At 39.1% G+C, this 25,244-nt stretch overlaps 1 protein-coding gene across 1 annotated transcript in view; it reads left to right on the forward strand.

The window, feature by feature from the left end:
* Positions 1 to 252: 252 nt before the first annotated feature.
* cdkal1 (CDK5 regulatory subunit associated protein 1-like 1) overlaps positions 253 to 25,244 on the forward strand; it is a 231,364-nt gene continuing 206,372 nt past the window's right edge. The window contains exons 1-3 of the mRNA XM_061050985.1: positions 253 to 409; positions 1,600 to 1,763; positions 3,871 to 3,983. Coding sequence (XP_060906968.1) covers positions 1,606 to 1,763; positions 3,871 to 3,983 — 271 coding nt within the window. The 5' untranslated portion in view covers positions 253 to 409; positions 1,600 to 1,605. The remainder of the gene's footprint in view (positions 410 to 1,599; positions 1,764 to 3,870; positions 3,984 to 25,244) is intronic.

The raw sequence follows: 25,244 nt of genomic DNA on the forward strand, positions 1-25,244 counted from the left end.
AATACCTTAAATTGGTCGATTCTGTTTTAACCATAGACTGTAAATATTACTGCAAACATATGGCATGATAATCTTTATAACTGTGTATGGGGAAAATTCCTACTAAGAACTGTTTGTGACTGCAAAACAAGCAATTTATAGGTATAGAGAAAACTTGTCATAGGCTTTGAATATTCACATTCTTCTTACCGCCCAAACTCTACTACATGCTCATATTATGTGCCGTAAGCTACGTCGCGCTGTACGTCTAGTTTGTCCCTCTTCACTTACCGTAACTACGCACAAGTATGGCGGCTTGAGAGTTCTTGTAACTGTTTTGATGGTGTAAACAACCATATTGTTCCATTTCTTAAACGCATTTCCCTCGGAACTTCTTTTTATCTTGACTTAAAACAACATTGCAACCCAGGTAAGATATTTACACAACAACTTTCAGGGCTCGCCCCTCCAAAATAAGGGACACGTGGGTAGGAGCTAGCTAACGAGGCTAGCCAAGCTAATAGCTAGCTTTCCTATGTCAAACTAAAAATATCTTCAGGTTGCTAGTGTTCAACCACTTTAAGCATTAAAGGTGTTTCAAATGTCTGACAGTCAGCGCTTGCATATGCGGCAAGTCGCATGTTTGCAATGTTTGTATTCAATAGTAAGAAAGTGACTACTGGCGACTGTGTTGCCTTTTATTATTGGTCGCAGCTTTTTAAAATGTAATATAAAAGCAGTAGGTAAGACGGGACATGTTGTGGTAAGTCTCTTTATTTTACGGTTTATGAATAAGAAAGCCCCAGTGGCCTTTAGTGAGTCTTATAAACTGTTGTCATGGTAACAGTTGATAACACGTCAACGCCACATGTTAAATGTCTGAGCAGCTGTTTCTTCACTAGTTGACTCTTCTCTCTCCAATAATCACATTTTTAACACATGCTTTGTAGCTAAAATGCCTCTTTATCAAAGTATCAATAAAAAAATGAATGAAGTGTAATAATAAAATGCAGTTTCAAACTACACTAAAAACTGTAAGAATGATAAAGAACCATGGCAGAGTTGATCTGAGGAGCTTTACGGTCTAATTAACTAAGGTGTGTCACAGGTGCTCAGCTCTTATCATCATGATTATGTCAACCTCTTTCATCAAGGAGGTAATAATGACCTCTACAGTTCAGGTGTGATTTTTAAGACAGGGACAGTGTATGAATTAAGCATAATGTTTTTATGACATAAACATCCAAACACACCATCATAAATGAGGTTTTATGTGTTCAAGAAGATACAAAATCAGAATCCATTCCCATTGGCTAGAAAACTAGCTGTTAGCACATTACTAACAGAGAAAACTATCTATTGTTATTGGGGGGAAAACATCTATATCTTGGTTGCATAATCAGTAGTTTGTTATAATGAAGGCTGTTATTCATCTAGATTTCAACAAATTGCATTTCATATTATTTTAAATTGTACATGTTTTATTTAATACATTGCTGTGCTTTATGTAGTGATAGAATCAAACTATTTTGGGGTCAATTTTTGTTTAGCTTTAAGTGTTTCCAGATTACAGGGTCCAATAGAATAATGTTGCACTGATCCATTCTTTCTCACTTCCAGAGCATCATGCCTTCAGCCTGTGACTCGCTGATTGAAGACATTGAGGATATAGTGTCTCCAAACGACCCCACTCCTCATGAGAGACAGTCTGCTAGAAAGAGTATTATACCGAGGTCCAGAAAGAAAAAAGATCTTCCAAGCACTGAGGAGCTCCAAGTTGACAGGTTTGTCAAATGTTTGATATAGGGGTACAGAAGTTGATGACGTTAGTTTTTGAGATATTGGCTCTCTTTACAGAATGTCTTAGGCTGATTATGGGTCGATATAATCTAAAAATATGGCTCTTCACATACTGCCAGTTGAAGGCGGATTACTTACACCACTGTTACGTTTGTCATGCTAAGTGTACCACGTAAAGGCACAATGGTGTGATGAAGTGATATCGCCCAGATGTGCCATTGCAGGTAGAAACAGAGGCGTAATGGGGGGAAGACGTTGGTGAAGTGTAACTCTGGAGCCAGCAAGGCGGATCAGTGCCATGTGTGAGTGTGTGTGAAAGTGAAGCTCTTGCTGTGTGTTCACATGCAGGGCCTCTTGTGCTTCCGCAACACCATACTGCAATGTGAACTTGCACACTGCGACACCAATATTAGGCCATTAGGGATGCAATGTGTCAGTTGTGGAATTGCAATTTTTTGAGGGCTATAGTTAGTCAGTTAGAACTTACAAAAATAGTTTACCTGAGTCAAGAAAGCTGCGATTTTTTATTATCAGTATGTTCTTAACTCAGGTTTTTTAGTTCATCAGTTGGACTTTGGTACATCTGGGGGATATCTAACAATGATATAAGTGATTTCCTTAATCAAATTTTTAAAAGATAAAAAAAAAAAAGTGAAAAGAATTCCCTTGTTTATAAAAATAATCGATAGTTACTTTTAGTTCAGTCTGTCTTTAAGACTCAACTAAAACATAATGTTCAGGACTGAATGTCAACTCATGTCATTCTGCGTGATCAAGGCTACTTTAAGGTGCCAAAAGTATCAAAGCTGTACAATCTCCGTTTGTTTTATGTTTCATTGTAGAGACAGTACTAAGTGTACTAGAAAAACCGAAACAAACAGATTTATAACCCAAAGTCTCTTAATCTTAGCCAGGAGATTGAGAGAGGCTAACCCTTTTCATACTGCAATTTCACAACACTGCTGTAACGCAGCTCCGCCATAATTTAGCCGTAAGACATTCATATTGATTCTGGAACACCTTAAAATTTGGGGGCCACGTCTGTGCATTCAAATTGCGTTACAGCGCTGCTGATTTGTGAGAGAGCACGGCACAGCGGAAGCTACACATAAATACACAGTCAGACATGCACACAAATCTCGCCCCTGTACCGCTGCTGATACTTCCTAGGTAAAGACGGTTACAGAGGAGGGATCACTTTTTCCCACCATTATGCCTCCGCAACATTCAAATTGAAGGCGAACTTCACAGCAACATAAATATCGCGCCTTGAAACAATAGTCTGACTAGGGCTAATTTAATATTGCTTTTTGCCTCCTCAAGGGTGAGAAAAAAGAGTGAGCAGAGTTAGTGATATTAAATGGAGTAAATTAAACAACATATTTTTGAATTGTGTCTTGTCGATTACATTCAGAAGCACAAAATACACAGCCAGAGTCTTACTAGACCCTACTGCAATGCTGTCTTTTTTAATTTGTTTCGTTGAGAAATCAATCAAATACAAAACACTGTAAAAAAAAAAAAGAAAACCGAGGAATGTCTTTATCACAGTAAAATAAAAATGAAATTAGCGAAAGGATCACACACTTCTGTGGTTTGTAAGATGATTGAGGGGTATCATTCTTGTTATAGTTCCTGTATATTGTATTTCTTTTTCTTCCAGAAGCTCCTACATTTTACTGTACTGACTTCATTTTTAACATAATTACAAATATCTTGGTCTGTGTTATTAGACTTCTGTCCTTTTTTGTTTTGGTATAGCCAGAGGTATCAAGTGTCATTCTTATACATATATGTTACACGCTACAAGCAAGCCACAGCAGCAGACTCAGTTTCCCTCTTTGGTCTTCATAAGAGTTTGGTTTACAGTTTTACCACCAGGCTAATGTAAACAGGTTAGGTGTGAAAGCACCCTTACACACAGTGTTAAGGCATGTGGTGACAATGAATGGGTTAATGTTGGAAAATCCGTGTCTGAAAAGGCTTTATTAAGCTTTTATGTTGGATAATGAAATAACAGATGTATATATTGATATTATCCATCTACATATTGGATAACAAGACAAATCTCATTTTTGTTGATTTTTTTAGTTTGATCCCTGGCACACAAAAAATCTGGATGAAGACGTGGGGCTGCAGTCATAACAATTCGGATGGAGAGTACATGGCTGGACAGCTGGCTGCCAGTGGATACAAGATGACTGGTAAGGCATTTTGATACTAATGAATAGTGGTTGCTTTTATCAACTCCATTAATGGAGATCAGTGAATAACTTTCTCTACATAACAATACAAAAAGGTTAATACTCATAGAGATGAATTGAATTCAAATATATGGATTGACGATAGGATGATGCCTATTTATTTAAGGTGTTTATAAACCTGATGTCAATATTATGATTATACACAAGGGGGCAGTATTGCTGTATGTAATTCCAGTGAAGGACATTGTTTTTTTTTTTTAAAGAGAGCATCTCTGGTTGTGTACTGCCCTCATCAAACTTGATAAAACAGTTGATATTTAAAATACCAAAAGGGCTCTGCTCCTTTTTGCTGTAGCTATAGAACTTTTGGCAGTGAAAATCAGACAGTTGTCACAATAGGTAAAGAAAAATAGAAACAAAATGTATTTGCGGATGATCTTTAGTTGTACTTAACTAATTTCAAAAATGCTATACAGCCTTTGCTTAATTATATCTCAGAATATTCACTGGTCTCAGGTTATATGGGATGGATGTAGGTCAGTTGGTAGAGTTGGTCGTGTCTTAACAGGGTCGGGCCACATGTCTGATGTGTTCTTGGGCAAGACACTTAACCCCAAATTGCTCCGGCTGCTTCGTCAGCGGAGTGTGAATGTGTAGTAATGTGAGAAATTAGTTCACAAATGAGTCACTTTACATACGTAGCAGCCTATGCCATCAGTGTGTCAATGAGTGTGGATGGATAGGTGGAACCTGCGGTGTAAAAGCCCTTTAAGTAGTCAGAAGACAAGAAAACACTACCAGCTCAAGCCCATTTACCATTTATAAAATGAATATGGGAAAACAGAAATAATGGCAATAGGGAAAAAACACAGTACCTACCTCACAACAAGCATTAAGGTGGACCACTAATATTTAGGATGTGTCATTAAAGAAAATAATTATAACATACTGTATATAAAGATAATTATATTCCATTGCTCACTAACATGAAATATGACTAGATTAAATGGTTAAAATTTCCATTCAATTTCTATCAATTTATTCAAAACGATGTAGCATCCTAAATGTATTTTTCTGTTCTTGACTGTACCGATAACCCCACCAAAGATTTTCTTTAAAAAAGTTTATTCTGTCATACTATATTTTATATGGGGATAGATAAACCCTAGAATTGAAAGGTTTTGCACATATCGCTTTCTGAAAGAGGATTTAACCTCCTGGATTTACAGTAATATAACCTTGTCACTCTAGCATTTACCTACACCATTCTGTCAAAAGTACTTTGGAGCAACAAAGGGTTCTGGTTGAAAATGCTCAGGTCTGTCCTCAAAATCTTTCCTTGTATATATTGTCAAAACAAGAAAAAAACTTGATTTTTGAAACGGTTGATTTTATGGTTAGAAACCTAGCAGTGTCTTGAGGGGGAAAAGGAAGAGTACTCTTAGTGAATCAATATCAATTCAACATAGGATTTGGTTCACAGTAAATCAGCAAGTAACTCCTTAAGGTTAGAAAACATCTTGGTTTGAGTTGAATTACTGCTTGGAACAGATTAGGGGAACTTCTAATCTTTTGTTCACCAGTCAATTCTAAAATTGAATGCGGAGCTGAATCCCAGATCAAAGCAGGTTTAGGGCCTCTGGGTATTTGTTTGGTGTTTGAGTGTTGTGTCAAATGTTTGTATCTTTGCATCTTGTCTTAATTTTTAGGTTGCAAATGGAGCTACTGTGTGGCAAGACAAATTTCAGACTACATCTGACAATAAAGTACTATCAATCAATATCAATCAATCAAATTCTTCATGGTTAGGTTTCGTTATCATTGGTTAAAACTTTGTATCCAGATAGAGGGATACTTAAGAAAAGATCCCGTAGTCAGATTACAGACTGTTTGAAAAAATCATGACTATGTTGATTCTACCTTTCATCTTAGATTTTGCATATCTTTTGCATTGAGACCAGACGTATATAATGATCTTCAGTACTGTCGTTGATGAGGGACCAAGTGTGTGTATGCCTGTGTGTATGCCTTTGTGCACTGATGAGATAGACCAACACTCACAAAGCATGTCTGTGTTGGTGTGTTTTTATGTTTGTATCTCCATGTTTATTCCAATCAGTTGTGAAGAAAAAATGAAAAAAATAGAATAACAGGTTTCTTTAGGATAAGATGCACAGCACCCTCACATACACAGTACAGTATGAGGGCTTGTGTCTTGCTCTATGCAGTGGCTCTTTTGTGCGTTTGGTATATAGAGAGAAAGAGAGACAGACGGGAGAAAAGGGAGAGTAAATAATAACCCTTCAGGCATTTCTTGAGGAAATGGGGTTCCAAAGCCTGAAAAGATATTAATCACACACTTCAAACATGCAGATTTACTCGCACTCAAACACACACACGCACAAGACCCTATTTACTTATGAACACAGGCCAACAGTTTGCTTATCTGGCAGTTTAGACCCTTGATGTGCTTCACCTTTCATTGTTATCAACAGTTTTTCTCTGTCCCTTGAGCTCGTCACAAACACAACCTTTATTTCACACATCATCTTCTCTTCTCTCAGACTCCCTCTTGTCACAGTAGAAATTTCAGTGTAAAATAATCTGCTAAGGTTTAAGATTTACTCTGACTTGAAAATGTTGATTACATTTGCTTCTCTATTTCTTTCTGCGTAAAATAGGACCTTTCAGAGACTACACAGGGTACATGTTTCCTGAAAGTTTTTTGTTTCATTGGATTTAAGCTCAGAAGTATTGATTGGAACATCTCATCACAGAAGATTTCACTCCTTTCATGTTTATTTCACAACACATACAAATGTTCGGTTCACTTCTGTTAGTGTATTCTGTTTTGGCTTTGTTTGTAGTTTGTTTTCTTTAAAGTTATACACTTGTTGTGGTTGCCATTTTGAAAGAAACCTAGCAGTAAAACAGGGCAGGAGGTGAAATAATTTCTTAAATGGCCAAAAGAAAATGTTTCACTGTGGTTGTAGTTCAGTTGTTTTGATAGCTTTCTGGTTACCTTTGCATATATTTTGTACGAGTACATTCATTTGCAAGAGGGTGGGATCGTGTTTCATGTTCTGGAACATTGTGTTGGTGCTTGTCTTGTGTGTGTATTTACCTATAATGTCCTCAAACCTATACCATAACATACAGTGGGTACGGAAAGTATTCAGACCCCTTTACATTTTTCACTCTTTGTTTCATTGCAGCCATTTGCTAAAATCAAAAAAGTTCATTTTATTTCTCATTGATGTACACTCAGCACCCCATCTTGACAGAAAAAAAACAGAAATGTAGACATTTTTGCAAATTTATTAAAAAAGAAAAACTGAAATATCACATGGTCATAAGTATTCAGACCCTTTGCTCAGTATTGAGTAGAAGCACCCTTTTGAGCTAGTACAGCCATGAGTCTTCTTGGGAATGATGCAACAAGTTTTTCACACCTGGATTTGGGGATCCTCTGCCATTCTTCCTTGCAGATCCTCTCCAGTTCTGTCAGGTTGGATGATGAACGTTGGTGGACAGCCATTTTCAGGTCTCTCCAGAGATGCTCAATTGGGTTTAGGTCAGGGCTCTGGCTGGGCCAGTCAAGAATGGTCACAGAGTTGTTCCGAAGCCACTCCTTTCTTATTTTAGCTGTGTGCTTAGGGTCATTGTCTTATTGGAAGGTGAACCTTCGGCCCAGTCTGAGGTCCTGAGCACTCTGGAAGAGGTTTTCTTCCAGGATATCTCTGTACTTGGCCACATTCATCTTTCCTTCAATTGCAACCAGTCGTCCTGTCCCTGCAGGTGAAAAACACCCCCATAGCATGATGCTGCCACCACCATGTTTCACTGTTGGGATTGTATTGGGCAGGTGATGAGCAGTGCCTGGTTTTCTCCACACATACCGCTTAGAATTAAAGCCAAAAAGTTCAATCTTGGTCTCATCAGACCAGAGAATCTTCTTTCTCATAGTCTGGGAGTCCTTCATGTGTTTTTTGGCAAACTCTATGCAGGCTTTCATATGTCTTGCACTGAGGAGAGGCTTCCGTCGGGCCACTCTGCCATAAAGCCCCGACTGGTGGAGGGCTGCAGTGATAGTTGACTTTGTGGAACTTTCTCCCATCTCCCTACTGCATCTCTGGAGCTCAGCCACAGTGATCTTTGGGTTCTTCTTTACCTCTCTCACCAAGGCTCTTCTCCCACGATTGCTCAGTTTGGCTGGACGGCCAGGTCTAGGAAGAGTTCTGGTCGTCCCAAACTTCTTCCATTTAAGGATTATGGAGGCCACTGTGCTCTTAGGAACCTTGAGTGCTGCAGAAATTCTTTTGTAACCTTGGCCAGATCTGTGCCTTGCCACAATTCTGTCTCTGAGCTCCTTGGGCAGTTCCTTCGTCCTCATGATTCTCATTTGCTCTGACATGCACTGTGAGCTGTAAGGTCTTATATAGACAGGTGTGTGCCTTTCCTAATCAAGTCCAATCAGTTTAATTAAACACAGCTGGACTCCAATGAAGGAGCAGAACCATCTCAAGGAGGATCAGAAGAAATGGACAGCATGTGAGTTAAATATGAGTGTCACAGCAAAGGGTCTGAATACTTATGACCATGTGATATTTCAGTTTTTCTTTTTTAATAAATTTGCAAAAATTTCTACATTTCTGTTTTTTTCTGTCAAGATGGGGTGCTGAGTGTACATTAATGAGAAATAAAATGAACTTTTTTGATTTTAGCAAATGGCTGCAATGAAACAAAGAGTGAAAAATGTAAAGGGGTCTGAATACTTTCCGTACCCACTGTATATTGTATTCCCATCGTCATGGTTGGCTACACATCCTTCCTCGAACATGTGGCTGTGTACTTTACAATAAGGCTGTCAAAATGTTCGATGCTTTTTAATACCATGTTTACTATGTGTAAATAACACACAACTGATTTAAAAACAAGCATTCGTGAGTATTGAAGAGTAATGAAAAATACAGATCTACTGTCATATATTCAACCCAGAGCTGTTGAAAAAAAGAGAGAGAGCGGTGATGGTCAAGAGACATAGACATTCTAATGAAAACAAAACAGGAACAGAGAAAGAAGACGTTATTTACTGATTTGTTCACACAGTGGTTACTCTCTCAGGATACGACTGTTGCAGGGGGTCAGAAAACAGAGTAGAAACAAAGCAATAATTACTGATCCCTTTTACTTAGTACGTCTTCAAACTACTTGATTAGGTTTGGAGAAAAGATCGTGGTTTGCCTTAAAATAAAAATCCTTGTGACGTTATAAAAGTAAATAATGAGTAAAATGATATAGATGATGTTAGTGACATAAAGTGATGTCATGTCTACCAGCCCTGGCAGATGGTGCTTCTCTCTCCACTATTCCACATGTCGTCTTTCTTTGCTTGCTTCATAAATACTATGACCACTAGATGTCGCAGCTTGAACATAAATTAAAAATGGGGTATGAAAAGCTATTGCATACTTATAACAGTTTTTTACTAAAGACAGTCTCTGTTTACCTCACCAGGATCGGTTCCTTCTATGACAGCACACTTATCACATCCCTACTCTGACAATTGTTAAGATTTATAAAGAGCCTTCACAGGGATAATGTAAAAAAAGAAGTAATGTGTATGTTTAGTTTCTGCGCGTGTTCTTCAGGTTATATCTTGGCAAAAAGGCATTCCTTTGTTATTTTCCACCTCATTTCATGATTTTTTACCCTACTTTGTAGCTCAGCGATGTTTTGATCCTTTACCGAATAATCTTCAGATTCCTCTCCCTCAAATCTCTCTCTCTCTCCTCCAGACTTGTCTTTTTCTTCCTCTCATTCCTCTCTTTACAAAGTACTCTAAAGGTCAGTGTCTTGCTGCTTAAGCTGAAGGATTAGATTGGTTTCTGTCTCACTCTTCTTTGCTTTTTATCCATGCCTTTTACCTTTGTTTGCTTCCCTGTCTCTTCGTCTGTCCCTTTTCACCTGCAAATCTGTGTTTTTCTTTCTCCCCCCTCCTTCATGGGGCGTGACATGAGTATCTTCACTCATTGTTTTTCATTCTGAAAGCAGAAATTGCCTGTCATGGCCAGATTCAGGGGGAGATTACACTCAGAACAGCGGTGGTTGTTTTGATGCAATGTCGTTGTCTCAAGTGCCATGAAATTGTTGGGAGTGTGTTGTAGAGAGTGGAATAGTCTGGCATGAGAAGGACTGCGTTTTTGAATCGGCACCCTCAAGGATGTAGTGTCTAGTCTTTGGCCAAATAGAACACCAGGACTTTGAGTAAGTTAAACATTATAATTTGTGAGTCCTTCTCCAAAAGCCTGTCGAAAATGATGAGCTCATGTGGTAGAAAGACTGATACCTCTTTAGTTTTTGATACCCGCAGTGTAGATCTGCAGAGTTTAATGAAAGAGTTTAGACACACAGACATAGCCCACACTTCTCTAAAACATGACATCATTTTCTCTCCTCCCTCCCTCTCGTCTTTCCTGCCGCTTTTCTCTCAATCACATCCTCTGCCCTCCCCTGTCCTCCTTTCATCCCTCTCTAGAACTCTTTCTTTCTCTCTTAAACTATGACATCACCTGGTGAGACGTAGTAGCAGTTCTTATGTTTGCCTCTAGGTGGCAGCATATCCTCATTGGAGGAGCTTTTTGTTCAAAGTGCTCATCTCTCCACTATAAGGATGAGGTCATCCCTCTGAAACGCATGCTCTGTTTTTTCATTCATAGTTTTAAAAGTTGTAACTTTCAGTCCTTGAAGGTCGCTTGAATGTGATCTTATGTTATAATTTATGTTCATAAATAAGACAGCTTTTTGTAAACACTGTTTTTAACTTGGAGACCATTAACTCCTAAGTTAGGGATTACCTTGGCAATTATATCAAAGAATTTTATATTTCACATGAGCTCTTTTTCATCATCAAATGTTTATATGCATGGTGCTGTCGAGCATTAAGGAGATATCAAAGCTCCCCGATCATTAGTTCCTTCATACTTAAAAAATATATAAAAAATATCTGGCATTTATAATAACTCTGATTACACATGCTTCTCCTCTCGAGCTTCGGTTGTAGATTTTTGTGTGTTGAATGTATGCACTTCAATGATTTGTGTCACTTGTCTCTGCTCCATTTATTGTCCCCACACTTGTCATGCTGCCTGTCCATGCTGCGGCCGGCTCATCCTGAGTTGCTGCTCCTCTGTACAACCAAAGAGGGCACTGTTTACCCATGATCGTACACAGTCACACATTTGAGCAGCAGAGCAATGTGCCAAAAAGTGACTTCATAGACAGGCTTGTATGCTCACACATGGCCCTGCTTACACACACACACACACACACACACACACACACACACACACACACACACACACACTTCATGGAAAGGCACACCAGGATATTTTGATTGTTTTTGGCTGCTCTCCTCCCCTCCCCTCCCCATCTCCTCACAGCCAGCAAGCCGCACACACAGCACTTCAGTTATGATTTTACATACCGGTTAGGCAAAATTGCTCCCTGGTACACACTGTCAGCCAAATCAGGCTCTCTCAGTTCCTGGTTAGGACACAGACGGTTGGAGGATATGAATAACAAAGAGAGGGTGTGAGCTGTTTTGACAAAATGATATGAGGACTCTAGTGATCAGAAGGTATTACAGGTGTTGCTGTGAGCGGAAAGGGCAAGAAACGTCTAATGCAATGTAATTTTCCTGTTCCTTTTTAGAAAATAAACAGTCTTAAAAGTATGATTGATATCAAATGCATCATTGGCTTTGAAATAAAGCTAAATAGATTAGCGGGAATTGTGTTGTATTGTGTTTCTATTTGAAATAAAGCACACATAGCTGAATGCATAATATAGACATATTGTCATTCTACTGGCACATAGGGTATTTGACATTTTAATTTAATGAATTTGCTCTCTTAGTATTATTTAAAAGTATCTTTCTTTTAGACAGGTTTTAAAAAATAAGGCTGAAACAATAACAGACCATTTCTTTCTCAACTTCTACCCTATTCGTGCTACAAGTGTCTCTGCAGCACTGATATTGTATTACATCACTGTTCAGAGTATTCCCACTCTGAGTGTGTGTACCTCGCATACGTGCCGTCTCATTCATAAAATGGAGTGTGTGAGCGTTCTCTGATTGGCTGTGTGTGCGCTACGCAGCATTACACGCCGCAATGATATATCCAATGAAAACCCACAATGTTCTCTCGGACTCCACCTCTCACATATACACACACACACACACAGACATCAGCACACACAGAACGCTTACACACATTTGCTGTTCTCACACAGTCTAAGACATGGTAGGAATTCATATCGTACAGGAAAAGTGTGTGAGAGACAGCCGTCATTCAGCAGGATTAGGCATATCACCTGGTGTGCATATGCGCGTGACAAAGACACTGTATGTCTACCCCATCTCAAAACTGTGTGTTAGACAGTTCCACTCTCTGGATTGAGAGAAGGTAAAGGATAACGAAAGAGTGAAGGCGAAATAAGGAAAATGAGGGAAAGAGCCAGGGGGAGGAGGGTGCTGCGATGAAGGGCACAGCCAACAGAGACGGATGCATTTGAAGCCAAAATCAACCAAAGCAATGGTCGGAAAAAGGGAGGCAAACAGTGATACGTTGCCATGGAAAACAGAATAGACTCTGGCTAATGTGCAGAAAGGGAAATGAGCAATAGATAGATAGATGAAGGAATAACAGAAAGCAGTGAGGTAGAGAGAAAGGAAGGAATCATTTTTAGGATGGACGGTTTAAAGATATAAGTGAAGGAAAAAAGGAGCATTAAAAATAAGGTGGTAAAGGGAGATTCCTTTTTCGCATTGAAGAATTTTTAGAAATATATTGTCTTTAAGCTGACTTTTTGTTTAACTTTTTGATGATCCATTTTAAAATGTCAGGACTTGTAAAAAAAAAATGCTCATCAAGATTTCCAAACTGATTACTTCTCATTTCTTCCTTCTAATTTCTTACAGACGTGCCACTAAACAAAGACTTCTCACGTACAAAATGACAGAAAAGTCTTACGTTTAGAATGCTGATTCTAGTAAATGTTTGATATTGTTGATTAAAAACTGACATGATTCATCATGAGTATAAATATAACTTATTTTGAGTAATTGTTGCAGTTCAAGAAATTGGACTTGAACTAAATGGAATTTTAAGAACATGAGCATGTGTTACTACAAATTCAAGATGTCATCACTGCATGCACGTGTGAGATGAATATATTAAACTGTAGGCCTGTAACAGTATTTGTATTTATACCGAACTGTCATGCCTCAGACGTCATGGTTCTGTGCATGCGGTCATACAACAAATACATCTGAGTGGATAAAGAGCGCACATGGCAGTACTCACCCCAATCCAGGTGGCGGTAATGCGTGTAATGGTTTCTTACCCCTGTTAATGTTTAATACACTTCAGGCTGTACTGAAGATCACAGGTAGTTCTAAATAACACTATGGAACAAACTGTAACCTGTACTTCAATCAGTTCAAAATATATGAGACAAACTTAGAAATATTTATCTGGGAGTTTTTGTTGCTTTTTTCCTGTTGAACTGAACTCGTACCGGACCTTGACCCCAAAACTGAGGTACAAACCAAAACCTGACCCCTGTGAACCTTTACATCCCTATGAAACAACATACCAGCACATTTAGAGCACACATTTGGCAGGTAGAAAGGCTGTTATTATGTAAATAAGGATTATGTAAATATTGACAACCTATCATGAGCGTTAAAAGAATCTTTGCATATGTAAGGTGTCATTTAGCTAAACAGATGTTCACACAAAACATTAAATCAACGACTGAGCGACATTTGTGTTGAACTATTATTTTGTAGTCATGCATGTGTATTTTTATGAAAGCACACACACACACACACACACACGCACACACACATTTTCTCTAAAGTCCTACACATACTACAAATAGACCTGAGAGTCTGGGCAGTCAAGTGTAACCATTTAGGGGCCATGAGATTAAAGTGATCACAAGCACACAGTGCGCGTGCATGGGACTGCATGGGACTGCATGTGTCCGTGTGTGTGATCGTGTGTGTGTGTTTTGGTGATCCTACAAGGTGACCCATGTGTAGGCAGCACCCAGTTACCTTTTTGAGCCCATAGGATTAGGCACACCAGCCTTTCCAGCCGTAAGATTCCCTTGAAGGAGCTATGGATAAAGTGGAAGAAGGAAATCGGGATGGCTTGAGGAAAAACAGATCAAAGCTCAATCTAATCCCTTTATTACTCTGAGGAAAATACTTTTTAACAGCATCTCAAATGATCTGACAAGAGCAACTATGGCAACAACACATTGTTCAGGGAGTCAAAAACCATCAGATTAGGATCTGTAGTGCCATCTTCTTCCAACAAAACAAACTGTAAAACTACCAATTGACTCAGGTAAATGGGTAAATATGTCGTTTTAAATCAGTATGACCTGTGTTGGTTGTCTAAGGTCTTAACACAGATCCAGAACAAGTTATAATAGAGACTACAGAAGTAACCGGGTAACAAGGATTATTCTTCCCCAGTACTAATTTCTCCAAGGATAGAAAGATCTTTCTTACTACCACAAGCTCTTTCCATGCTGTAGTTGAGGTTCAGAGCAAGGACAGAGAATTACAGTTGACCCGAAAAAGAGAGACCACTTCTTGTTCCTAAGAGAAATAACAAAAAACAGAAAAAATTGATTCCCCAGAGGATGGTGATAGCTCATCCTTGTTTCTGGACCAGAAAGAAACGGTGAGGGGAGGAATGAAATTAAAGAAAGAATCACCCTTTCAGTCCTCCCTGTGCCCATTCATTTGTTCACCTGCTCTTTCATTTCTCTGATGAAGAAAGCTAGAGATAAATGAAGGAGGAAGTTGGATAGTGATTCCTTTCTGCTTCCCTCTAGAGGAAGATAGTGTATTCCCTATTCCCAGCAGAAGCCAGCCAGCCAGTCAACCCCCTGTTATCCTAGGAATACCACAGGGATTGGGAATACCCTGAAGGAATATAATGGGAATATCATGGAGGGGATGTGAGTAATGGGATAAGGCAAGAGCCGAGGGAAAGGCTGTGGGAGCTGGAGGGGACAGAGGAAGGGAGAGTCAAGGAAACCAGGGAGGATCGTAGGTTGTCTGGAAGGGGGATGGAGGTGTGAAGCCAGGTTTTGCTCACATTCAAAGTCTTGAGCCTTAAATCCAAGCAGGGAGATGACACTTTCTGCCAGCAGCGATGGTGTACGTGCAAAAAATAAAAGCTAATGGCCTTCAGATTGGTACTTCAAATCTCTGATCAAAATGTCCACTCAGAGGAGATTTAAGTTTCGTGCTTTGCCTTTCCTTCAACAAGTTGCATCAGATGTCATTTAACAAGGCATTTAACCCCCAGCATCTCAAGTCGAGCTGCTCAGTGGGTAACAAGACAAGCCTGTGGATTTGTTGGGCAGCCCCCAGTTGTGTTTATGTAGCCCACCTTCCTCTGCCCCTTCCTTACCAATTCTTCTCTAATGATTGCAATAATGTAAAACCTGAAACAAAGATACCATTTATTTATGCATCAATTGCGAAATACTTTAATATAATTAAAATGTGTGGGCTAAGACAGCGTATTGCCTATTTATAACAAACCTGACAGTGAAAAAAATGACATGATCATAAATCAAAAGCCTACATGGTTGATGTTGCTGTAGGAACAAAGGTCTTTGAAAACTGATGATGGGATCTTGTTTTTTAATTGTCCATTCAGAATTGGCTGCAGATCAGTTGTGATGCCATGTGATTTGGTCAGAAGTCATTGGTCGTTGTTTCACTTATTTCAACTCCAGTCAGTTGCATACAATGAGAGCTTGGGCATTTGAATCGTTCTCGAGGTTCTTCACTTTCATTTTGGAGACGGTGCATTTTGAATAAGAAGGGGCAGGCTCCCTCTTACCCAGGGGATTATAGAATCCACAGTGCACTCTAAACGCTTGCCTTCAATGAAGGCAGAACAACTGCTCCATTAAAAAGTACAGGCTGGACGTTAGTATGTTGGACACAGCCATACATTACCAAAGCTAAGTGACTGACAAGCAGCGACAGACACACACCCTCTGGTGTATCAAACAAACAGGCAGAGCTTCACCAACTTTAACCTGACTCAGAGATCTTATCCCCAAAAGTAATTTGAAACAACTGAACAGATATGCCGGGCAGATAATGATTTTACATTTTTAAGAGTTACAAATAGGCTTTCAACAGAGAACCATAGACAGGCAGAAAGTCACAAAGTTTAATAGACAGTCTCTTCATGGGATTTATTTACCATAATAAAAAAAAAAGATTACCGGGCCCAGCACTTACCTTTTTAAAGCGGTAGCCATGCTTGCAGCCAGTCATCAGATAATAATAATAATAATAATAATAATAATAATAATAATAATAATAATAATAATAATAACTTTATTTATAAAGCACTTTAAATCAAAGTGCTGTACAAAGCAATACAGTTAAAATACAGGAAAAAACATACAGAGAAATCATGACTCATACTCAACAGTAAACAGATGGGTCTTTAACTTTGCTTTAAAAACCTCAACAGAACAAGCCTGCCTAATGGCTAGAGGTAAACTGTTCCAAAGTGTCGGTGCACGGAAAGAAAAAGCCCGCTCACCAACTGTCTTCTTTCTGACCTTTGGGACACTCAGGAGACCCGTCCCCTGAGAACGCAGGGCTCGGGCAGGCACATAGGGGTTCACCAGGTCGGTAAGATACAATGGTGCGCTACCATTTAATATTTTAAAAGTTAGCAGCAGCACCTTAAAGTCTGCTCTGGCATGAATAGGGAGCTAATGAAGAGAGGCCAACACCGGCGTAATGTGTTCATATCTGCAGGCTCCGGTTAGAACACGAGCTGCAGCATTCTGAACCATCTGCAGACTTCGCAGACTTTTCTTAAGATAACATTTGCTCAAACTGAAAAATATGGTTGCTAATTTTAAGTAATAATGATACTATGCCATTAAAAAATGGCTAAAAAAAGAGAAAGTTTGTTTTAAGCTTTGTAACATTTCTTTGTCATTTGTGTTCTATCTGATACTTCACTGAAATTCAATCTGCTTGTTTTCTAGGCCAGTGGTTCCCAAAGTGGGGGTCAGGTCCCTTTTGGGGGGTCCCAAAACACTGAGAGGGGGGGTCGCGATATTACTTTCAAAAACATATACAAAATTTAAATTGTCATATCTTATCCATTATTTTGAAAATACAAACAAAACGTAGTTCAAGAGATTACGTGTGTTCTGCTTCTAGCGTTTCTGTTTGGGCTGTTGAGTTATTTTGTGCTGTTCTAATGCCACTATTTGGATAGGCCTCATAGCGTGACAGGCTGTGCACAACATTAAATGTTTTAACCACCTGCAGGGACAATGGGGGTCCCCAGTTGTTAGCGCCATTATTTTTGGGGTAGCGGGCTGAAAAGTTTTGGAAACCCCTATTCAAGGCATGACACCTTGTGGGCAAATCTGTCTCAAGAATTCCCTCATTTTACCTTGATAGATAGATAGATAGATAGATAGATATATATATATATATATATATATAGATAGACTCTGATGTAAAGTATGTGTTAACATCCTTCAACATGCTATTAAGAGCCAAAAGGTTGCATTGAGAGTTCCCCTGACAGATATACGAAGGAACAAACTGTGATACTTAGGGTCCTGGAGGACAAACTGTGTGTCTTTCTCATTATTTGACAGAACAAACTGCCCTAATACCAAAATGTCAATGTTTTCATGCAATTATACTTCCTGATGTGCTCATTGAAGTGATGTCAGAGCTCACTTAGCTTTCCTCTCTTAGAGGACAAACAGTCCAATACCGTGTCAGACTCCTTGTCAGTAAATCTAAAAACACCAAAGTACGATGATCTATATTCTTTGACATTTGACAACTAATTGTCGCCTTCTCTTTTTTTGAATAATTAGCTTGTCTGTTATTTTACAAGCTGAAAGAGACTTTAGTCTTTCTCACTTCTAATTTGTCCTCTCCTCTTTGTTTCCCCTGTCATCTAGACTCAGCAAGGAAAACAAATGTAATTTCCCTCATGAAGAGGAAATGAAAGCTTGAAAGACATTAGTAATTAACGTGGCATGCATGCTGTTAGTGTGGGCGGAGAAAGTGTGTGGGTGACATATGAATGAAAAGCAAAGAAATTGAGAGTTAGCCATTCAAGGGCATGCAGTAAATGACTTTCATGACTTTCAAGGTCCCCCTTTGAGGTGTTTCTTCTTTTCCCTTTTTGTGTGGTTTTGGAAGATAACCTCTGCTTTCTGTCTGAGTGTCCAATGTTCAGCCATTAGTGCCATTACTCACTGACCAGCAGGGGTGACCTGCATCGTTTTGTGTGCATCTTCATATGAGGCCACCTGCTGAAATAAAAGCTCTGGCTACCTGACTGTCAGCGTAAAGAGAAAAGAGGGAGCATGAGTGTTTGTGAGTTGGTTGAATTTAAGAGTTTTGTGAGGCCTTGTGATAGGTTCCCCTAACCCCCTAGCCATCTCAGGAAACATATCACATTGTCAGACATTTGAAAAAAGGCAGAGAGAATACAGAGGAAGGCTAAAGAATTCAGAGGTCCTCACAAGTGTTTAAGTGTGTGTGTGTGTGTGTGTGTGTGTGTGTGTGTGTGTGTGTGTGTGTGTGTGTGTGTGTGTGTGTGTGTGTGTGTGTGTGTGTGTGTGTGTGTGTGTGTGTGTGTGTGTGTGTGTGTGTGTGTGTGTGTGTGTGTGTGTGTGTGTGTGTGTGTGTGTGTGTGTGTGTGTGTGTGTGTGTGTGTGTGTGCCTGATTCCCCCTTCATATATATAAATGAATCAGCTCTATGCTAGATTTCCATGTGAGAGCACAGATATTAGATTAAGTGGATTTAAAAGCTGCGGATGATTTGAGCAGTGGGTTTAATTTGAATCATCATTGGTCAAAGTAACCTTGATCACCAAGCAGAAAAGATGACTTGACTGGAAGCATCAGCAGCAGGACATTGACCTGAGAGAAATTGTGAATGAATAAAAGTACGTGCTTGGCCACCCGCAGGCTCTAGGCCTATTGGCTTGTCTGCTGTCTACTCTGCAAGTATTTGTTGAACTCAGATTCCCTTAGATTGGCAATAACTTCGAACCACTTTCTATCTCGTCCACAACTTTTAATTTATATTTTTACGACAGTATTTGTTTTGCTTTCTTTCATTGAGCCTCTCACTCTGTTAACCTTGTTCTCCCCTCTCATCAAGTCATAAGAAACAGTGTTAGATCTATACTGACAGATTCTTAATAGGCCTGTGCGATATGAAACTAAAATTTGGAGTGCATGTTTTCTGTAACTCAGAGTTTTTAAGTCTTTTTTTGCCACTATACTACATTTCAACATGTACCTCCTGAATCCAAAATAAACCCAGGAAGCATCTGCACTAAATTGGCAACAATTAATCTGAGGGCTAGAATAAGTGGCGTACTTACCTTTCAAAGTGTTTTGGTGTGTTTGTTATTTACTCTGCTCCCAGGAACAGTGTTTGCCTTGGGTGCATTTCAGGCTGAAATAAACTAATAAGGTCACCAAAAGGAAAAGTTATTAATCATTTTACTGGAACTTTCAATCATTTTTTCTGTTTCTGTCTCTCTCATTAGCATTCCATAAACTCTCAGTTGTTGGATCAAACACTCAGGCACACGGATACAAGCACATACCGGAGTGTGTGAAGTTTATTGATAATCCGAGGCTTTCCACATGGCAGGCAGATGGCTCTTCTAATCTCCCAGACAGACACTGCCTTTTGATATCTGATCTGATCTGATGATTTCTCTCTGTGTGTGAGTGTGTACCCGTGTGTGGTTACCGAGGATGAACTTGATAAGTCTTTCCTCAGAAGGCCCATGCTAACTCTCGTGTGTGTTTGTTTGCTTCTGTGTGTATGGCTCTTGAGCCTTTTACTGTGTGTTCAGTTATTTTACACTTGTGGTTTGATGGTGTCCGTTCTCATATCATAATGAGACTGTGATCAATGGCTGACGAAGACTGTTATGAATAGCCTATATACTAACGTGTCAGTCAAGCTTTGGTGTCATGAGTTTAAATTTTTAAAAAGTGTGAATATTTGACTTTTTTTTTTAACTGTACTGTAAACTGATCCAGGATGTGAAAAGGGAGAGAGAATGTGAAGTGTTTTAACTTTCTACCTTGTTTAACTTTACTGCAATTTTTACTTCAGTTTCTTTACATTTATTGTACTGTAGTCATCTTTTTTTCTGATGTACCGTAAAATCACACTTTTAATACCCATTTTTCGTCTTAAAAGTTGGCTGCGTGTTATACACTGGTGTGACCAATATACCAGTATAAAATGCTGACGCACGCCGTCATTACAGCAGGTGCAGCAGCCCCTATCACTGCGACCTGACATGATTAAAAACCCATCCCCATTCATTGTGTTTTGAAAGCTGAGTGCACGCTGTGCTTGGAGAGACAGCGACACAGACCAGTCTGGCTGCACAACTTTTTTTAACATCTTTTCTCCTTTACAAGGTTAAAATCATGCATTTACACATAACGGTGGGAAATTGTTCCGTAAACTTTGTCGAGTGCTCTTTTGATTAAAAGACTCCTATACTTAAGTTAAAGAGTGACCAGCAGAGCGGGGACGCGCGACTTGCAAGCTAGGAGTCTGTGCTTAGTAACTTTTCCTGCAGCAGGCTGAGAGCTCAACTACAGTACTGTAGCTAGTAGGAGTGCAAACTCCCAAAAGTGAAAACAAAGAGAACTGAAAAGCGGCACAGCTGTACAGATACTGCAACTTTGTAGACGTCGCTGAACACAATATAAATCGTCACGCAGGACGGCAGTTTAAACTTGATTTTCTCTCTGAAAGACCTTTAAAACAGGGTGCGTCTTATATACCGGTGCGACTTATATTCCGGATTTTACGGTATCTAAAGCCCTTTCCAAGCTAAAATCCTTCAATAACTCCCCCATTGGGCCTGTTATTATTCCAGCTAAGGTTTTTTTTTTGAATGAACCAACTGTACTGTATTCCAGCAGCAGCATTGTTTGGTAAATAAAAGTCACAACAACCCTTTACTGTCTGTTATTTGACAGTTGAGTTTTCCTCTCCTCAGTGGCTGACGACATCCCAGACCTCTTTGTCCCCCCCAATCCGCAGACAATGTTTCGGTTTCAGAAGATTAGCTGCCTCTGGTGGGTTGCTCACATGCAATGTTTTCAAATCGTCACACCCCTGTCCTTTCTTTCACTCTCCATCATTTCTTTTACGCACCGTGTGCCTGTTGTTATTTTTTTGTATAGTTTAAGTCTATTGTCTTAAAATAACATGAGATTCAGGGGCATACTGTTGCTGGTGATTGACCAGGAAAAATAAGTGTTGAGGCAATTTTAGCATTAAAATTTGTAAATCCCAGCTCAACTTTGAAACAGCTCGACTGCAAAACACATGCAGAAAAGGTTGATTTATACCAATAATCAAACTATAGGGGCTCCTGATGTTGCAATGCTCTCAGAGTGAGGGAATGACTGTTGGCAAAAAGAGATTAAAAATCAATATTATGTAAATAATGTTTTTTCATGGTGCTAAAAAACAGGTTATTGTGTTGTTTTGCAGAAAGATTACCAGCCTCTTGAAATGCTAAATCAACATCACCCATGCTATGTTAACTCCATGTGTCACAGCAGAAGGTACACTGATACACTGCTGTCTGACTACCTGTCTCAGTGTATTGAAATTACAATGAGCATACTAGCAGCATGACTGTCTCAGCTTGATTTAGCTTCACTGACCTGATATCTGATTAAAGAGATTCTGTTGTGTGTAGGAGCTGAATTAGCATATAAAAAGACAGTGACAGGACATCAGATAATTCTGATGCCATCTGTTTTCAACAGAATTTGTTAGAAGTGTGTGTGTGTGTGCGTGTGTGTGCGTGCGTGCGTGCGTGCGTGTGTGTGTGTGTTCTTGTTTGTGTGCACGTCAGTGTGCAATCCTCACATCCCTGCTTTCTGCAATTGTTGTTGCTAATTTTTTAAGGCTAGTTATAATTTGTATTAGCACCGCATATGTTACTACATTTTGCCCTATTATTTCGTTTTATTCAATTTTTGTCTTAGGGAAAAGCAATCACACTATTAACACTGACTCTAAACAAAGCCATCAATTATTTACAATGAAAAACACTTTAAATTGTTCTATTTTGTAATGATTTATTAATTCGGTGGAACATTCTATGGGATTTGACTTCATGTCCGCCCCACCAAGCTAATGTATTCATACACACACATTGGAGACACACATACAAGCAAGCATGTGCAAGTGAACACACAGACGTACAGGAGCACACAGATGCCGTAGGCAGCTTTGTGCTTTTATGCTTTCAACAGATGGATTATCCACTGAGATGCCTATCTCAAGTTCTATAAAATCAGATTTAGTAAATGCTGCAATTTTCTTGTTTAATAATTAGCTGGTTAAAGCAGCAAGATTGTTATGCATTGTCAATAAGGCTCAGCAGTTTATAAATAGTGTAGTTATACTAAGCTGCATTGACAGAGTGACAGGAAAGAAAACATAGAGAGGGTGTGTAATAAACTCGTTGGTATGTATATCTGGTGCAATCAAATAAATTAGCAAAAACTTGAAGTTTAATCTGAGCCCTTTTTGGTTTCCTTGTGTTGTAGATCATTTTTTTTCCTCTGTCTTTGAATTTACCAATCACAACTGTTGTATTCAATGTTCTTACAAGTCAACATTTGTGTAAATGCACCAAAAATACATTTCAAAATAGGCAGGTAGAGGTGAGACGGCTAGCAGCCATGGGTGGAAAGCTAATGTTAGCCTACATGACTAGCATCAGACATTAGTCATAATTTCAATAATTTTAACAAGTGTTTAGAGATTTTGAGTTGTGTGTCTCTGTCATTATTTCACTGAGGCCACATTTCTAAAAAAAAAAAGTCAAATCAGTTTAATACAAATAAAAGTCAAATCTTGAAGTATTTTTAGTTGTTTCAAATGGGAAGGAGACTTTGTCTAACCTTGTAAAGATAACCAAAGAGGGCGGGGCTTGACAAAGGGTCAATTGAACAAGGTGGTCCACTAAGGTTATCATGTGTTGTTTGTGCACAATGTGTTTTCTTAAGCTTATTTTGCTAGATCTAATTATTGCCTCCATCTTTTTATGAGAAAGCTAGATCAAAAAAATGGCTCCTAATGATTAATATTTCTGATATCAACGAGACGTTCCTGTTTAAAATGTGTCTGAATGTTTTTTTCTTTTTGGTATTTTTTTGTATCGTTTCGTTTTTCCATTTCCATGACTTTTTTTCTATATGACTTCCTTCCATCCAAAATTCAGATGGTATCTCTTACTCTTGCTGTCTTTGTCTTTCACCTTCTATGATATCCGTCTCTGTCTACACATTGATCCTCTAATCAGCAGTCAGCAGTGTCTGGGGTTTACTTTTGAAATTACATGCCATGCCTCCCATTCTCCCTTTCTCCTTGTCTTCTCCGCTCATCTAATGTCATGTACATTTTTCTTCTGGCTTCCTTTTCGCTGCTCTCTCTCTACAGCTTTCTTCTATGTGTGTAGTTGGAGAGTGTATGAAGGTACAGTTTGAGAGTCTGGGGAAGGCAACATGAGCTGGCTTCAAACCCTCAACATCATAAGGACATGTTATGTGCCTCTGCCTTCAAAGCCACAAGGAAACCCCCTATGTTCTGTATCTGAGAAATAAAAGTGCTCTGCATCTGGGCTATTTGCATATCATTTGCATATGAACCCCAACTGGCTGTTTTTGGAATGCCAAGAGGCTAAATTCAGTATTTATTACCAGGGCCCATAACTAGTTTTCACTTTTCTGTGGCATTTGCATCTGATTTGCATGTCCCACAGCTTGGATCTGGGAATAAGGGGCCAGATGACCTAAATTGTTTCAATTCCACAAAGAAATACAAAAAGCAGAGGAAAGTCTAATTATTACTATTAATCGAATTAGGACACTTTACATGTGGAGCGTAAATATGCGAAGGGGTTATTAGCTGCAAGAGCAAGTTAATGCTAACTGCTTATGCACATAGACAGTGAAATTGTGTTCGTGTCTGTGGTTGTGTATCGGGAGCTTGAGCTGTTGGCTCCATGTCCCACACTACATCAAAACTTCCCCTCCCTTTATTGATCAAAAAGCTCATTTATGTCTGTAGGTTATTGAGCAAGCAACGTATCTATTTTTGAGATCCTTAAACACAGTGCTCAAAAAAATTGAAGGAACAATTGATCATCACAGTATAACACCAAGTCAGTTGAACTTTAGTGATACCCTCATGGACCAATAAGAGTCTGTTTCTGACAGCTTGGTCAGGTACATGCACACTAGTAGCCTGCTGGAGGTCATTTTGTAAGGCTATGACAGTGATCCACCTGTTCCCAGCTCGCTCAAAGGAACAGATACCGGTTCTACTGCTGGGTTAATGCCCTTCTACAGCTGCTGGTCTCCTGGTATCTCCTCCACGCTCTTGAGACTGTGCTGTGAGACACATGACGCACACATGGATGTGCCATCCTTGAAATAGACTACCTGTGCAATCTGATTTGGCTGCAGTCTCCACTTTATGCTACCAGATAATAGAACATAAAACCAAGAAGAATCAGTCAGGAAGAATAAGGAGGGAGCAATTGTCTGTGGCCATCACATGCAAAAAAAAAAATCCCTTCTTGTTTTTGCCTCTACATTGCATTTTTATTTGCATCAAAGCTGGTGAAACTGATTCACAATCACGTATACTTCCTAAATGGACAGAGTGATATCCCTGGTGTTAACCTGTGACGATAAGGTGTTCATATTAATGTTTTTGAGCTGTGTACATTAAAAGTTTACAGACCTTACAAGTCATATCATTTTCAAAATGTTCACAAGGAATCAGAGTGACTGACTTTTGCTATACAGACCTCTTTCATCCTATCTCAATCCACATTGCATGTATTTTACACACTGATACTTCCACATGTTAAACTCTGCTGGATATGTTTATTAGAAACTGCTTAAACTTAAAACAAAGAAAATATCGACTGTGAAGTGCAAGACCATACCCATATGTCCACCTCTATTCATTCATCTGCAAATTAAAATGTATTTCTCTAGTCTGAACAAGCTCCCTGATAACATTTCTGTTCATATCAGTGCATCTGGCGGTCATGAACTTTAAAGAAGTCCTGCT

This window comes from Labrus mixtus, chromosome 11, assembly GCF_963584025.1.
Source record: "Labrus mixtus chromosome 11, fLabMix1.1, whole genome shotgun sequence".
Taxonomy (NCBI): Eukaryota; Metazoa; Chordata; class Actinopteri; order Labriformes; family Labridae; genus Labrus; species Labrus mixtus.